This window comes from Athene noctua, chromosome 5 (assembly GCF_965140245.1).
Source record: "Athene noctua chromosome 5, bAthNoc1.hap1.1, whole genome shotgun sequence".
In the NCBI taxonomy this organism is placed as follows: Eukaryota; Metazoa; Chordata; class Aves; order Strigiformes; family Strigidae; genus Athene; species Athene noctua.
In genome coordinates, this window is record NC_134041.1 from 22,025,772 (window position 1) to 22,041,282 (window position 15,511).

General features: G+C 36.7%; 1 protein-coding gene across 4 annotated transcripts in view; it reads left to right on the forward strand.

Moving 5' to 3' along the window:
* Positions 1–15,496, forward strand: part of SLC30A7 (solute carrier family 30 member 7) — a 35,239-nt gene extending 19,743 nt beyond the window's left edge. For 2 of the 4 annotated variants that reach the window (XM_074906673.1, XM_074906677.1), the window contains 3 exons: positions 6,570–6,660; positions 7,611–7,760; positions 9,782–15,494. In XM_074906673.1, coding sequence (XP_074762774.1) covers positions 6,570–6,660; positions 7,611–7,760; positions 9,782–9,829 — 289 coding nt within the window. In that variant the 3' untranslated portion in view covers positions 9,830–15,494. Of the gene's footprint in view, positions 1–6,569; positions 6,661–7,610; positions 7,761–9,781 lie in introns of all 4 variants that reach the window. The other 2 variants (XM_074906676.1, XM_074906674.1) reach the window with 2 other exon arrangements.
* The last annotated feature ends 15 nt before the right edge of the window (positions 15,497–15,511 follow it).

Genomic DNA, 15,511 nt, shown 5'->3' on the forward strand with positions numbered 1-15,511 from the left:
ATGTGGGATAGTGTTTATGAAATCACATGGTATTTTGCTCTTTATTGAAATAAGCAAATTAGTAGTATTGTAAACTAATAAAACTATCACAAAGAATTTCCAGGTTCTCAACTCTAGCTGCTTCACTGAGTATGTATTGAAATTTTCCTGAAAATAATTATCTGACTGAATTTTGGCTCAAATTTTACAAAAATACTTTGCAATTCAATTTCACGATTTTCATGAAACTGATGATTAAACATAGTTTAATTTTTAGTTTGCACATTTTTAGTTGTTTGAGGGTTTAATTAAGTTTATTTTTTGTGCTTTTTTTCCTGAATAGAATGTGCATATACCGTTTAACCTGGTAGTGATTTGGCTTCAATCACATATCCTCCAGGTTAATGGTCTGAGTTTGACTTAAAAGTGTGCAGGGCATGGGTAGGGGATAGGTTTGATCCAGGGGGTGTTCTTTTTCTTTTTTCTTTAAAATCTATATTCTTTCTGGGATACTTATGTATCCAAAGAGGGAATAAAGCCAGAACACAAATCCTTATTCCCTTCCGTGGAGTTATGTCATCAGTAGAATATCAGAGCAGTTGCATGCGAGGGCAGAGGAGAATCATTGCTCTTAATCCAAGATTGCTTTTATCTAGATGAAGATGATGTTGGGTGTTTGCTTGCTGCAAGTGTTGGGCGGCTCTCTGATTTACTCAGGTCTTGCCTGCTCCTATTAGTGAGTCTTCTCTGTCAGTTTTCGGAAATGATGGCAACACTTGCCAAAAGAAATCACAAAAATATCTGTATAAGATGACTAAAGAACTTATCATTGCAATATAAAGCTGTACAGCCTCTAATTTGTAACTTACTTTGCCTTGTGCAGATATATGAAGGGTTGAGCAATGCCTCTTCAGAGAAGTCAAGCAGTGCTTTTAATTCAAACGGCTGAGCCTTCCTGTAGGCAGTATCTCTAATTAGTGCAAATCGTCAGCTACTCACATGGTTGCTCTGTGTTGCTTGTGATCCTTCACGAAGGCTGCTCTAAGGTGGCATATTCTCTGCCTAACTGCTCGTGAGTTAGTGCAGAACATTCTGGCTGCACAGTGAAAATCCAGTGTGGGATTCTTCTGAGGTTGTTTTCACTGACAAATAAATACACTTCTAAGCTTAGTGGAAGCAGAAATTGGGTAGCTCTTACTAGAGTATAGACAGGTAAGATCAGTCTATTCCCTTTAGTAGACTATGACTGTCTACATCCCACTAAAAGCCTGTCTTCAGTAGGATTATTTAGAATATTGTTAATACCTATTAAGTCTCATGCTTTAAAATTTATCTTCTTGGAGGAAGAAAAATAGCTCACATATTACATATTCTGATATAGAGGCAAAGGCATCAAGTCAGATACTTTCCATAATTTCATTACGCTTTTACTTGATATAGAAAGTTGTGTTTTCTCCATGTAAGTATTTATCTGTTGAGTCTTAACAAGCAGAGGGCTTAGTACTTTGTGGTTTCTCAATTGGAGGGCTATATCCTGTAATCTTTCAGAATCTCTGCATCATCAATCTATGTCCTGAATGGTGAAGCTGGTGTGGGTGGGACATTGTAGCTCTTGAGTGATCCTGGATGCTAACACTAACATCTGATGAATCTTTCTTTGATTACTTTCTGTACTATCTCATAGAAGTGTCTAATTATAAAGCATAAGTAGGACATGCTTAAAATAGATAAGTCTATTTGGTAGTATTTTGTTTGAATTATTTTTTTTTTTAAAAAAAGCTTGGCTATTTCATAATTCTTCAGGTTGACACTCAAGCTTCTTCCAAGGTGTTTTCCTCATAATTTAATGTGCCTGAACCAATAAACAATTTCTCAAGACTCTAAAACATTTAAAACTGAATGTTCATTTATTTTTTCGCCTTAGGATTCTAAGCCTTATTCTGAAATGTTGAAGCAATTTTAGTATTTTGAACAGCTATGTGAAATTAGTCATCAAGCAAAAGCCACAACTCCAGTATAAAGCAAGACCACTATTAGAGCCACATGTTTCTAGAAAGGCACCGTAGACTAAATATGATACTAGATTGGATAGAAAATGCAGACTACATATTAAGTGGTCAAAGAGATGAGGCAGTTTACTTCAGTCATTTAATGAAGTTGTTTCCATGGGTTACATCATTTTTACATAAGAGTCTAGAGCTGCTTGAACATGATATAATATGAAACAGCTTTTGGGGAGCACATGCCTGTAACATTTTGGGTATATGCCTATAATGTTTGGGGCATAGAAGCATTAAAAAAAAAAAAATCACTTTTTAAAATGAAGTTCTGCATTCTGTAAGATATAGAAGGAATGTTCTGTAGCAAAACTCCCCCAAACTAGCATGCTTGTCACTGGTGTTTTGAGCCATCATTGCTAAATGGCATGCACTACCTTTATTTACAGGGTAATGGTACCTGCCAGCTTTGCCTGAGAGTCAAAGCACCACGTTATTATGAGAACAGACAATTTAAAATAGAAAAAGTAAATGTTAAAGCCGTGATCCTTGTCTTGAGCAAAGCTTACAGTCTGATTAAAACTGCCGTTGCCTAATAGAAAAATTTTGTTAAAGTTCAAGTTCTGAATTTGGTTGACAGTCTTGGCACTACAGTTATGGATGATGGATGAAAAAAAAAAAAAAAAATTTGAAATCTGGCAGTAGATTTTCTGTATTGGGGTTCTTTACCCCGGCGTTGTTTTCAGCCTTGCTGCCCAAGATGATGACGATGCCAGAGTCTTGCTAGCTGTGCCTGCAAGTGTCATAAACAGGATGGGACTGGAATGGGTATGAGTATTAGCTGTGATGCAAGTTGATTAAGCTCTGATGCTTTCACTCTTCACTGTTAATGAAGCCATGTGTAGCAGAGGCAGGCTGGATTTATCAGGTTCGTGTCAATAGCTTTTATCTGTTCGAACACCTTTCCTTTCCTCTGTAACTGTGTGTGTGACAGTGTAATGTGATGCGAACTAGTTCTGCATGCATTAGCTGCTTTTGCGATTAGGGCTTTTGTAGAGGATGTGTTTATGTCCCAAGTCTCCTTGTGAGTTAGTACGTATTTAAAATTCAATTGTCTTGTAATAGAATGATGTTTTAGATTCAAGGCTTGGTAATCAGAGACCATTGGAAAACTGTGTCTGTTTTAGCAACAAAGCTTACAGACTGCTTATGCATGAAAAAACCCTCCACTTAGTGAGAATTCAGCATTATTTCTTTTGCTCAGTAATCTTTTTGTAAATATAAAAAAAAAAAGGGGGAAGTACCAGTGCAATAGTTGCTGCAGAGACAACCACATATATTTTGCACTAATGACTAATCACACACACACATAAAAAGGAAAGCTTGGTCAAATTCTTTAACCACATTTTCAGCCTGCTTGGTATAATCGTATTTCCTAGTGTTTTCTTCAGTCACATGAGGTGGAACTAATATTTCTAGCGCCTCCTGGTGATTAAGTAATACTAGTTTTAGCATTTGTGAAGAGAGCATATTCGGTGGAGTTTTGTTTTTTAATTAAAGATTTTGTACTTGAGTAGTATGCATGAAACAGTGTAAAACCTGAGACATCAGAAAACTGGATTCTGTAGTTTGTCATGTTAGTTTGGCTTACAGTAAAAGACTACCTTATAAGATAGTGTCACTTTGGATGCAGAGATGTTTGCATGGGCTTCTGTGCTCTAACAGCATTTGTGAGGGCATATCACATCACTGCAGCTATCTTTTGGCCTTTTCAGCTTTGCAAAAGACAAATTTCTAACTGAACACTGTGTCTAAGTTAAAGGAAGGAGGTGTGACCTGGCATATACTTGAACTTTTATCTACAATATGAAGCCACATCCTGATTTACTTCTATTCTTTGGACTTTTAAGGTGTTGATGTTTCAGTTAAACATCATGGCTTTAGCTTTTTTGTGAAGTCTGGATAAAAGCATAATTTGTGCAGCATTTTTGCCAAAATCTTGCACAGGAGGTTTCTCTCTTAAAACTTCAGTGTGGAGCCATTGCTAAAACACGAATAGGTGAAATGTTGCCAGCAGGGAGGCTATCAAGCTGTACTACCTATACTAGGCGTGGAGTGTCTTTCCCCATTCACCTTTTTGTATACCAGTTGATTTTGAGCTAGTGGTTCCAATACTGGAACCACTTAAAACTACACTCCATTGCTGCTTAAAACTACACCCCATTGCCTGGCCAGGAGAGACAGTCTTTTCTTTGATGCGTGTACACACCCTGCTGATTGCATAGACTTAATCTTGGAAGATCAGTTTCTTGGGCAACATAGTTTTAAGAATGAAGCAATCTTAATTTTAAATGCATCTTCGGCTGAAGAGCTCTCTAACAGGATTTTAACTTCCTCTTTTCAATCCTGTTCCAGTTTCACTGAGCAAATCCCTTTTTTTTTTTTTGGAATGGATTAACATGCCCAACCTGCTAGTTTTAAATTTCAGTAGGCTGTCTCTCCAAATCTACTTGCCAGTTAATTTCCATTCCATTAATGTTCATCAGTTTTCTCAAATAATGTAAGTTGTGCAAATCAGACACAATTTGGTTAGATTTCTTTTGCAGATTTTTTTTTACTCTAGTACACTCATAGTAGTATGTTCCAATAAAAAAGGAAGGTCTTACATTCTCCATTCCTTTAGTCCTTTTCCTGGGAAAAAATATGCAACCTGTACGTGTGTGTGTTTTGAAGCCTTTGGATATGTATGTTAGAGGGGCCTTGTTAAATTCATGGGGACGGAGTCAGTGTTCAAAAATCTTGTATTCAGTTTGCATCTTGAACTTGTGTGTTGGTTTTTCAAGGGTTTTATTAAGAAGCAAACCTGCATTTTAAATAGTGAGTTAAACTGAAATCAATTCACCAATGGAGTATTTTGGCAGCTCCAACACCCTTTGATGTAATGCTTGTGACATGGACATTATTTAGTGAGATGATAAAAGAACCTTTTCCCCTAAACTTCTGTAATCCACTGACTGTAGAATGTGACACTCCAATTAAGATTCCTTTAGGCAGATTGACAGTTATTGCATTGCTAAATGTTTAATTGTCTTGGTGACAGGTCCAGTTTAGGCAACTCCTGCCTGTCCCTAATTGCTTCTTCCTATTTCAACTGATTCCTTAGTAGCAGTGCAACTGTGTGAGGCTGTGTGATGGACTGCATGAGGCAGTGAATTTGGGTGGAATAACCAGTGTGTCTGCAAGATGACTTAATTTTAGGTGGTTGTTTTTCCAGGGGTTCATTAGTCAGTAGTCATGCACCCTCTAACTCCCACTGCTGGCTAAGGATTAGCCAAGGAGTGAGTTGAGCAGTCCATCAGCCAGGACTGCTTCCATGTACAAATGGAACCATCTGCTTAAAATGGAAGGGAATGGTTAGGTCATGCTCTTCATGATGGGCAAATACACAGCTGGTCTGTGCAGTGCATTCTACATCACTTGATGAGATTTTAAGCAAAGCTTCTGTGTTTCCTTTTACAAACAGCTCAATCTCTTACAGATGTTTTCTGGATGCTTTTTATCCCATCACTCTGTGTACTCCAGCTGTGATGACAGTGCTGAACACTGAAATTCAGCTTACAATTTCTGAAATATATAATCACTTTTGGTTTAGAGTGTTAGGTGACTTTATAAACTATTGAAATTAGATTGTTATTTAAGTTTTAGTATTGGGCTATAGATATTTGTCATCCTCTTGAAAATTTTGGGATGCTCTACAGAGCCAGACATGATGCACTTACTCTTGAACAAAAAAAATCACCGTGCTTAGTAAGAGTATACATTTTTAGTGGTAGCTTCAGGTTATGGGCTTACTGGTCTCCTGGTTTTATCTTAAAAAAAAAAAAAAAAAAAAAAAGGAAAGTAATAATAATAAAAAAGGGTATTAAGTGTCACCTTAGTTTGCTGATTAAACAAGACTATTTGGCCAGGAGGGAACCTCTAATTGCTTCCAAATGTTTAATCCTTGAGCTTGGATGACACCCTACACTTCGCATATTCTTGAAGTGAACAAAGTTGTCTGTTTCTGACAAAATAACTTGGTTATAGCTGGACTGGTCCATACTAATTTTGTTTCATGATCTCCCCATTATTATCTTAGTTCATAAGAAAAATATGCCTTAAGCCAAACACAAAAGCAAAAACCATTCAGCTGCATATTTTTATGGTTGGTTGTGAGTGATTGCCATTGGAGTAAGTTTTGGTTTTGAGTTATACTTACCAGCTGTTTTGTCATATAAGTTTTATGACACTTAAGAGATTTCATCTCAAATCCCATGAGTAAACTATTAATCTTTTGTGATTGTCCACCAGTTGACTTTGTGGAAAATCAGGGGGAGAAGTAATCTTGCTGTTAGTAAGAAACCATAGCAATTTTGTCAATCCTTTTATTTAGTGTACCATGTTTTCATGACAACTTTCTCAGCTTCTCATGAAACAACTAAAGAAAAACTTCAAGAGCATTAAGGAATGTTGTGTTGCTCTTTGTTCTGCATCTTTTAAAAAGATTTTTAAAAAGATTTTAAAACAGTAGCTAACTTCCTTTTTTATTTCCAGTATTGTTCCACTTTTAAAAGAATCCATTGGAATTTTGATGCAGCGAACTCCTCCTTCCCTGGAAAACACCCTGCCTCAGTGCTACCAGAGGGTGAGCTCTTAGACTTTGCTTCAGATCAAGCTGCTGACTGAATGAGCCTCAACTGTGTGTATGAGGATATTTTGTGATGATTTTCCAGTAATGCATGTGAAAGGTTTCTTGGATTGTACAAATGGAGGTGCCAGGTTGATTCTTACTTTTCTGAAGTCCTAAATTGTATGTAGCTTCAACTCTGTGTTTTCAAACGTGCTATGCTGGTTTAGAGAAATAGATCCTGAAGCTTTTCCTCTTGAAGTACTTTGTACTGATACAAAGTGGATAATGTTTTTCTGTTCTCAGAGGTGGAGTAATGTTGGAAGTGTATTTATAAGAATATGTAGATTACTCTGGATTTAACCTCACCTGGTACTCCTGTTTAACTTACCTATTACTGTGTCATGACCTGAACATTTAAACACCTTTGCAAAGTTACAAAGAGCTGGTATGAGTGCCATCTTTCCTCAGGAAGTTACAGGATTGTACCTGTTACGTAGAAGGTTAGCTAAAACTTGACAGAGGAAAAAGAAGGGTTTCAACAGGACAAGCCTAAGCCCTCACAAAAGAGATATTAGTATATTTCTGTTAATAGAATCTCTCAAGTTGTTTTACTGGAAAATTCCTGCATTTGTAAAAATTGCTGTTTTAATTGAATGTCCTCTGAAATCAAGTAACTGACTTTTCTCTCTGGGACACCACTGTTTTCAGAAATGGTTTCAGTTAAAATATATGCAGAATGTAAATGTAGCAAGATAGAAAATGACACATACATACAATCTGCATGTCTTCACCTTCCTTACAATTGCTGAGATAGTAATAAGGAATTTAAATGAAATACCACAAATTGCACAGTGAACTAGAAGTAAAAGAATGCATTTACTTTCATTATATTTTCTGTAAAAAAACCCATAGTACAGACAAATGTTTTCTGAAATACTCTTTTTAAAATTTGCCTGTATTTTTAGGTGCAGCAGTTGCAAGGAGTTTACAGTTTACATGATCCACATTTTTGGACCCTCTGTACTGATGTTTACATAGGGACTTTGAAATTATTAATAGCTCCTGATGCTGATGGAAGGTGGATTCTAAGCCAGACTCACAACATTTTTACTCAGGTATGTCTCATTGGTGGAAGTTGGTGTAAACTGCCTGTCATGTGATGCAGCATTGCAATTCTTACCAAGAAAAATGCTTCTGTTTTTGGTATCAGTGTGTTTTGAAAAGCTTCTCTGCCCCAGCTCTATAGAACAATTTCAAAATACTCGGTAGTATAGACAGAATTACTGCTCCTCTCTGCATTGTTTTGATGCCACTTAATGGAAATAACAGCCATAATGCCCTTTCTCTGCTTCTGAGTAATGGAGAGTTCTGTACCTAAGAGACAAGTATTCCTGCTTATAGCAAGTCTTTTTAGGTAACAAAGTATTGTCAGCTAAAGGGTAATATTTGAGATGCGTAAACTACTGACTTCTCTAAGTCAGTTGGACAGTGAAAGAAGGGGGTTTCTGATTGAGTATATTTAAATTTAAATTTAAATTTAAAAAAAAGTGTCAACAGTTTAATTAGTGATTGCATAAATGTTCTTTTCAAAGTTTTTTACAGTGGGGAAAGTCCTTGTGTGCTCACATGCATGTTCTTTCCCTTGTTCTAAACGTTGTATTGGTCTGTTGTACTAGCAGCTTGAGTATGTGATGGCTTAGTGAATCATTTAGGCATCTGATAAGTGCCCCTTTTAGTAACTGTTTTATAACATTTATTTAAAATTCTAGACTTGATTTTTTTGTTGTTTTTTTATGCATCTTGCATCAGTTTCTGGACTCTCAGAAGAAACACCACTGAAGCCAACCCTACAATGTGCTGCCTGAGTCCAAGAATTCTTTTGAACTCCTCAAAGTTTAAGGAATTTTATAGTCAGTAATGGGGAACCCAATAAAAATAAACACATATACTTGTTTTTATGTTAGAGACTTAGAGAGGGAGGATTTGTTGTTACAGATATTCTAAAATCAAACTTTATTCATAAAGTTTGGTCCTTTTTGAGATGTTCCATCACATACAGCTCTAGCAATCAGTCTGCATGGCTTGTTCTGCAGACTGTGTAGTTTTAACTAAGGAATATTTTTTTTGAGCAACGACTACGCAGAATATTCTATTACATTAAAACCAATTTTACATCTCAAGTCTCTAAAGGATTGCATTTTTCAAGTGAGTTGTTAGCTCTTCAGCTATTTTATAGCTGCACCAGATATCAAGAGCCAGTGTCTAGGGAGGGAAGTTGAGAAAACAAGATCTGTCATTTTTCTTATCTGACCTTTGGTGTAAGTGGAAGAACAGTTGGAGCAAGTAGATTTTTCTTCACATTAATATTGGCCCTCGTTAATCTTAATATGATAGCTGGTTTTGCCATTCAACTGAACTAGAAGCAAGCTGATGATAGTTGAAGACAAGCTGATTTTTTGCAGTGTTCAGCCTAATGCTTTAAGTTCATGTTGCATAACCAATGACCATCACAACATTGTCACTGACCTGCCCCTGAGGTTAAAATGAATAAGTTATTTTTTTGTGCTGTTTTATACTGAATGATGATAAAACTAAGCAAGTCCATCTAAGCCTAGTTTAATAGGATTTGAGAACATAAATGCTTTAGTACAATTCACATATCTTTACCTGAAGCATTGTTTCTTGCTAAAATCTTAGTGTAGAACTGGTTCAAACAATAAATCCCACCTTTCGCTCTTGTGCTTAGCTCCATTTTAAACTGACAGCTCCTCAAGCAACTTGGGTTTTGGGAAGTTAAATGTACAAAAGTAAGAATTGCTTTTGTGCAGCTTCCCATGTGAATTATTTAGGATGAATCAGACAAGGTAATGTAGCAAAGCTAATCTGAATACATAATTACACACGTGCACTTGACTGTGTGAAGAACTATGTATTCATACAGCGCTCTCGAAGTTTGTAGGTTTCCAAATTGCCAGTATCTCAGTGAATGATGTGCTAGATGTGGAAGATGAGTTACAGAAAAATAAGATACTGAGGTTTTTTGCCAGGTAATTTACTGATCTGGACTGCTGTTCAGGGTGGTTAAAATTGCTTTAGCTTTACAGGGTTTTCTTAACTCTCCTTCTCTTTTCCATAGGCAGGAGTAAGACAGCTTTACATACAGATTGATGTCGCAGCCATGTAGTGAATTTCCAGAATTGTGCTGTTGGACCAAAGTTTTCTGTACTGTAATGGTATAACAACATAGTTTTCAAGACAGAGCCTGCCTCCGCCACTGTTCTGGAATGGACTGAAGAGATTTCTGCCCTCAGGCTATGGATGGAGTTAATTTCTAAGGAGTAAATATTGAATGAATGTTATGGACTTCGGGTCTTGTCTTTGTGTGGCCCCTAAACTTGTAAGTTTTTGAGAGTTTTTTACTAAGATTGTGGTACTGGAAACCCTGTCATGTCTTCAGTAAAGCTGCTGAAACCACTGCTCATTCCCATAAAACCAGTGTTACCAACAATTGGAAACTTGTTTTGTAGATAATGTCACAATGGCTGACATGCTTCAATATAATTGTATGTTTGTACAATTGTTTGTACTTTGCAAACTTAATGAACCAAACCATATTGGGTTTTCAAAGTGCCTTTTATATCAGGAGAGGTATTTGCCAGCATAAATATGGAGCATCAAAGGGTTTTATTACTTTTACAAATATCTTGTATGCAGTCTGATTATTTACTAGTGATGTATGGGGGGGGGGGGTGGTGTGTACTTGCATAACTGTAGATGTTAGACTTCCTTTATACTTGCATCTTACCAAACAGACAGAAAAATTCTAAATGTAAAAGGCAAAGCTGTTGTGAAGAGACTTGCTTTCAAAACAAGCTGGATATTTTGCTGCATATATATTGTGGAAATTATTTTAGTCAAAATACTAGATTTAATTGCGATTCTTAGTCTCTTCATACTATTGAAAGTAATGAAACATTGCACGATGCTACTCATATCCATAGTCATGGAAACAAGAGGCAGCAGAGGGAAGATGCTGGTGATGGACACAATGCTTGAAGTTTTTTATCTTCCAAATCATGTGGTGGGAAAAATTAAATCCCTAAATTGTTTGTGCAAGCTTAAATCGCCTTGATTTTAACAGGTTGTAATAATTTTTATTAAAGTGATTGGTGAGTTAACTTCTGCCTTTCCAAATACTGAAAATAGTTGTTCTTGGGGGTTATACCTGAAATGGAAATAAGGACCATGGTTCATGCTGGTTTAAGATTATGCTTTTTCCAGGTTGACAAGTCTGGTATTTTTGATGATCTTACTGTAGCTTTGTGTGTTTTCGTTGGGAAGAAGAAAAAATCCTCAGTGCAGGAAGTTGTTTTTCCCAGAAACATTAGTGTGTCATATTTTTCTAGCATTTATAATCATTTCACACTTTCAGATGTGAATGTTGTTTTCAAAGACAATCTGATATTAATCTTGATATACAGTTGATAATTCCACTATGCTGTAGTAGTTAATTTAGTAATGGAAGATTTTATAAGAGGAGATTTTACAAACAGAACATTGTGGAGCAAAAAACAAGACAGGCATTTTTCTGAAAAATCATAGCCGCTACTGACTGGTATGGATTTTAAGTATTCTTCTGGTGCATGATATGCGGTAATACTGAAATCAAGGCCCTCCGAAGCTGACAATGTCTGGATAGTAACTGCTAGACTATGAAAGTACTGATGATTCATTTACAGAAATAGTTTGTTTGCCACTGATGTTGCTGAATTCATGATAGAGATGAAGAGTTTATTGCATTCATTCTGTTGTTCCTATACAGCACCTAAATTTTGATCTCTCTTCATCTGAAAACACAATGGTTGACAAATTGATAGGTGGTTTCTGAATTTTCCAGATAAGATATTGAAACATGAGTAGGGATTTTGTACAAAGCTTGGGGGTGTACTCTTGTGCTTGGAACTGAAAACTGGGTGTAACGAAAAACAGCAGTAAAAAGCCACATACATGCTGCCTTTAAGCTTTAGAGTCTCTTCCAGTCTTCAGATCCTTCACTATTCCCGTTGCTGGCTGCTCCTGGGGATGCAGGTGCAGAGTCCCCTTTCAGCTGACTGCGCTGATGCTCTGCCAGGCCTCGAGTTCCTGATGGTAGGGTGGGATCTGAAAGTTACTCACTGCAGGGTAGGATGCAAGAATCTGTTGAGCAGATTTGAGTACTGCAGTTTGAGATACCATTTGCATATGTTGATAGAAAAGGTAATTAAAATATGGTTGTGATTCTAGGGCAGAGATCTCATATTGTTTTGTAGTATGTTGCATATGAACTGTTTCTTGTTGGTTGACAGCATGGTTTCTTGGGTTTTTTTATAGTTAATACTACTATTTGAGGCTAGAGAAGATCAACTGATACCACTTTAAAGGCAAGCACCAGCCAACTTCATTGCAATTGTCTGATCCAAGAGCAGGCTTTGGTTTAAATCATTTTTATACCAGTGTGTTTCAGGACTGAGTATTCCTGGACTTGCTGAAATACTGTAGTGCTGCTAAAGTTGCTGAGCTTGGCCACTATTTTTAGTTTTCTTAATGAAAAGACAACTGCTACAATTTGATTCCAAGTGAAAACCTGCCCAAGTGGCAATTGGGTTTGTTTTGTTGGGTTGTTTTTTTGGTTTTTTTTTTACGATGTACCTCTACAAAGTTTTAAATACGGGAAATTGATTGAAAAAGCCTGTAAGATGGTTATAATTACACAATATTGCTTTTAATAACTTCTGACATCTTTTTGTTGCTTACTGTGACTTACCTGACTGTTGGAATCGTATGTACAAGTCCGAGTTTTCTAACCAAGACAACACTTTCTTCATTACTTTTAAGGACAACTTCATGTTTTTATACTAAGAAATATATCATTTGTTTGTTAAATATAATTGAGGCTAGTGTAGGGAAGTTGAATTCAAAGTAGACTTTGAGCCTTTTCAGGCTTTCTGAAAAAGGGTAAGCATCACAAAATTCAATAGATAACATCCCCAGTAAGTAACTATAGTCACATTTAGTATGTCAGCAAACAGCGTGGCATCTGATTTCTTTTTTTCACCAAGGGGATACTTGCTCAGGTTTTAGAAAAGTACAAATTGTTCAATTGAAAGTGCAGCTTTTCTTATCCTGAGAGTCAAAGCACCATTATCTTGTGTTTTGCTAATTACTTAACACTTCGCTGCTTATGTAACGCTTTGATTTTAACACTTTATGGGAGATGCATTGCATCATGTAAATGAAGATTTGTGTGAATGACATCCAGACATGGGTGACCTATCTGCAGATCATCTGCTAAAACTCCAGCTTCCTGGTATCCAGTACGGAGTTTTGAACCAAATTTTCCAAGCAAGATTTTCACATGTTTTCATGTAGCTAAAGCTCACTGTCAGGTTACTGGTCTTTGTGGGTTTTTTTTCTGTGACGGAAAACAGTAACTTTCAACCATTACAAACTGCATGATTTTTACAGGACATACAGCAAAATAAGAAGATAAAACAAGTGATACAGAGTGTCTGTATTAAAATGCCTCAAATGTTTGTCATGGTAAGTAACAGTGGAAGAAAACTCCTCTTAGTCTTAAGAGTATGCACAGTGAAGAGTGGTCCTTCCTAGGCTAATTCTGTAAGTCTCTACACATGGATAGACTTGTTCTTTACATCAGTAGGGCCCCTACAGAGAGCTAAATTGTGCAGTTTGCTAAACTAAGGCCAAAAGTGCTGGTCCAGATAAATGACTCTGCTTTTTATGTAATACTGCTTACTAAAACGAAAGTTTAATTGCATCATTAGTATGAGCTGCTGACACTATTTTTACATAAAAATCGAAAATGCAGCTACTAATAAAACATACCTTAGTGATTCTTAACATTCTATTTTTTTTTTTTCTAAAATAATAAAGCTGTGTTTAAAGGTGAAGGAAAGAAAGGGTATATCTTTGTAACTGTTGTAAGTGAACCTGCTTTAGGAATGTAAACAAGATCTAAGAGGGAAGAGAAACTGCTGCTGAACTGCAGTTTTTCACTCTGCATTCACTGTGCAATCAGATTGTGAAGTTCATGGCTTTTCTCTCACAGTGCAGATTTCATTGCAGAAACCTTCATGCTTCTATAAAATGCAAATCCTAATTAATACTCCAGTAACAAGATCTTTAGATACCAGTTCAGAGCAACAGCTTTAGTTACTAATTAAGCCCTGTCCTGTTTTCCCCAGCAGCCATCAGACTGCCACTTGCTATGATTCTTGATTATCCCACCCCTTTAAGCGTGTTTGAGAATGAGCGTAGAGGGATTTTCTTCCCTTTTTTTTTTTTCTTTAAAATCCATTTCTCTGATTCCCTAATACCAAGTTGGTGGTTAATTCCTCCTTTACGCTTCTGTGAAAATCCCTGTCTGTAACTTGCTGGGATTTCCTTTTGGATTTCTTCCCTATTCAGGCTTTGTTGCAGTGACCATCCCTGTTGGGACTTCATTGGCCAGAGACCGCTATAATGTGAAAAGACGCCAGTTATGCTTCTGCTGTGCCTGGCATGTGAAGACTACATGTCTCACTGTGTGCAAATACTGGTTAATCTACTTGTCTGTTTCAGTGAGCCACAAAAGGTTCCTGCCTATGTGGTAATTTGGCGGAAATAATGTGTAAAAGGAGTTGTGTATTTCACTTCCCATGTGCATTGAAGTCTTTCATGTGTATGCTGGGATCTTGTACAAGAGTTAAATGAATCAGTACAGTATTTTGGCTGAAGTGTGAAATATTGTGAATGAAGAAATTGCCAAAACCATTCCTGGTAGCATACAGTGTTGCTTGCATTCAGCATATAGCTTGCCTTTACCTTTAAAGTACAGGAATTGCTCTTAGCAGTGAGCACAAAGTTGAATAGTACAGTACACCAAAATAGTTGTAAAGAAATCTTAATGATGACAAAAGGCAGCTCACTAAAATTCTGAAGACTATGTATGATTTTGTTCTGGAATGCTAATGTTAGTAGCTTAGCCATGACTTGTCCCAAGTGCAATATTAGAAATTTTTAATGTAATCTTTTCTACTTGAATACAGTCAATATAATATGTTAAATATCCTATATTGCTGAAAAAATATGGGATCAAATTTATTTCCAATAAATTTTCAGTTTTAAAAAAATATGCATACAGTTCTGCTTTGTTCTCATACATACTGTGAAGACTAGTTGAAATAGCAACCACCATCACCCATTAGATGATTATTAAAGAGAATTTTTGCAGGCTGTTTTCTGAGAATTGGCTTGAGGTTAATTGTGGTTGCTGCAGTTTGAGTCCAGCACTTCATAAATGCTGGCATTAACAGGGCAAATTCTTGTTTTTCTTGGTTTAGACATAAAGAACATTCTCACCCGTCTGTATTCGCTCTCCCAAGTGTAAAGATGGATCCAGACCTAACAGGTTTTGCACACTAGTGGCTTCTATTCGTGAAAGAACTACTAAGTTTCTGGAAAGTTGAAAAGCAAAACTTAACATCTCAAATACACTTAGAGCAATGTGTGCAGTAGGCTTGGTTAATGTGCTGCCGGACAGGTATCTGGTACACTTCCTCAGTTCTCTACGTGCACTTCTTACCCTAGTCATCAACGGGAGACTGATGTAGGTGTCAAGGAACTGAATCAGACACAAGGTTTTTAAGGTTTAAAGGCTTCTGGAGGCTCTACATGTTAGAAACTGACACCAGCAGGTGCAGCTTGGCAGTTTGTAGCCTCAGATAAAATGTGTTCCTACAGTGTTGTCTTTTGAAGCAATATACAATCTAACTGCACTTAGGCAAGCTCTAAATATTCACAGGAATAACTTTTTGCTGTTGTGAAA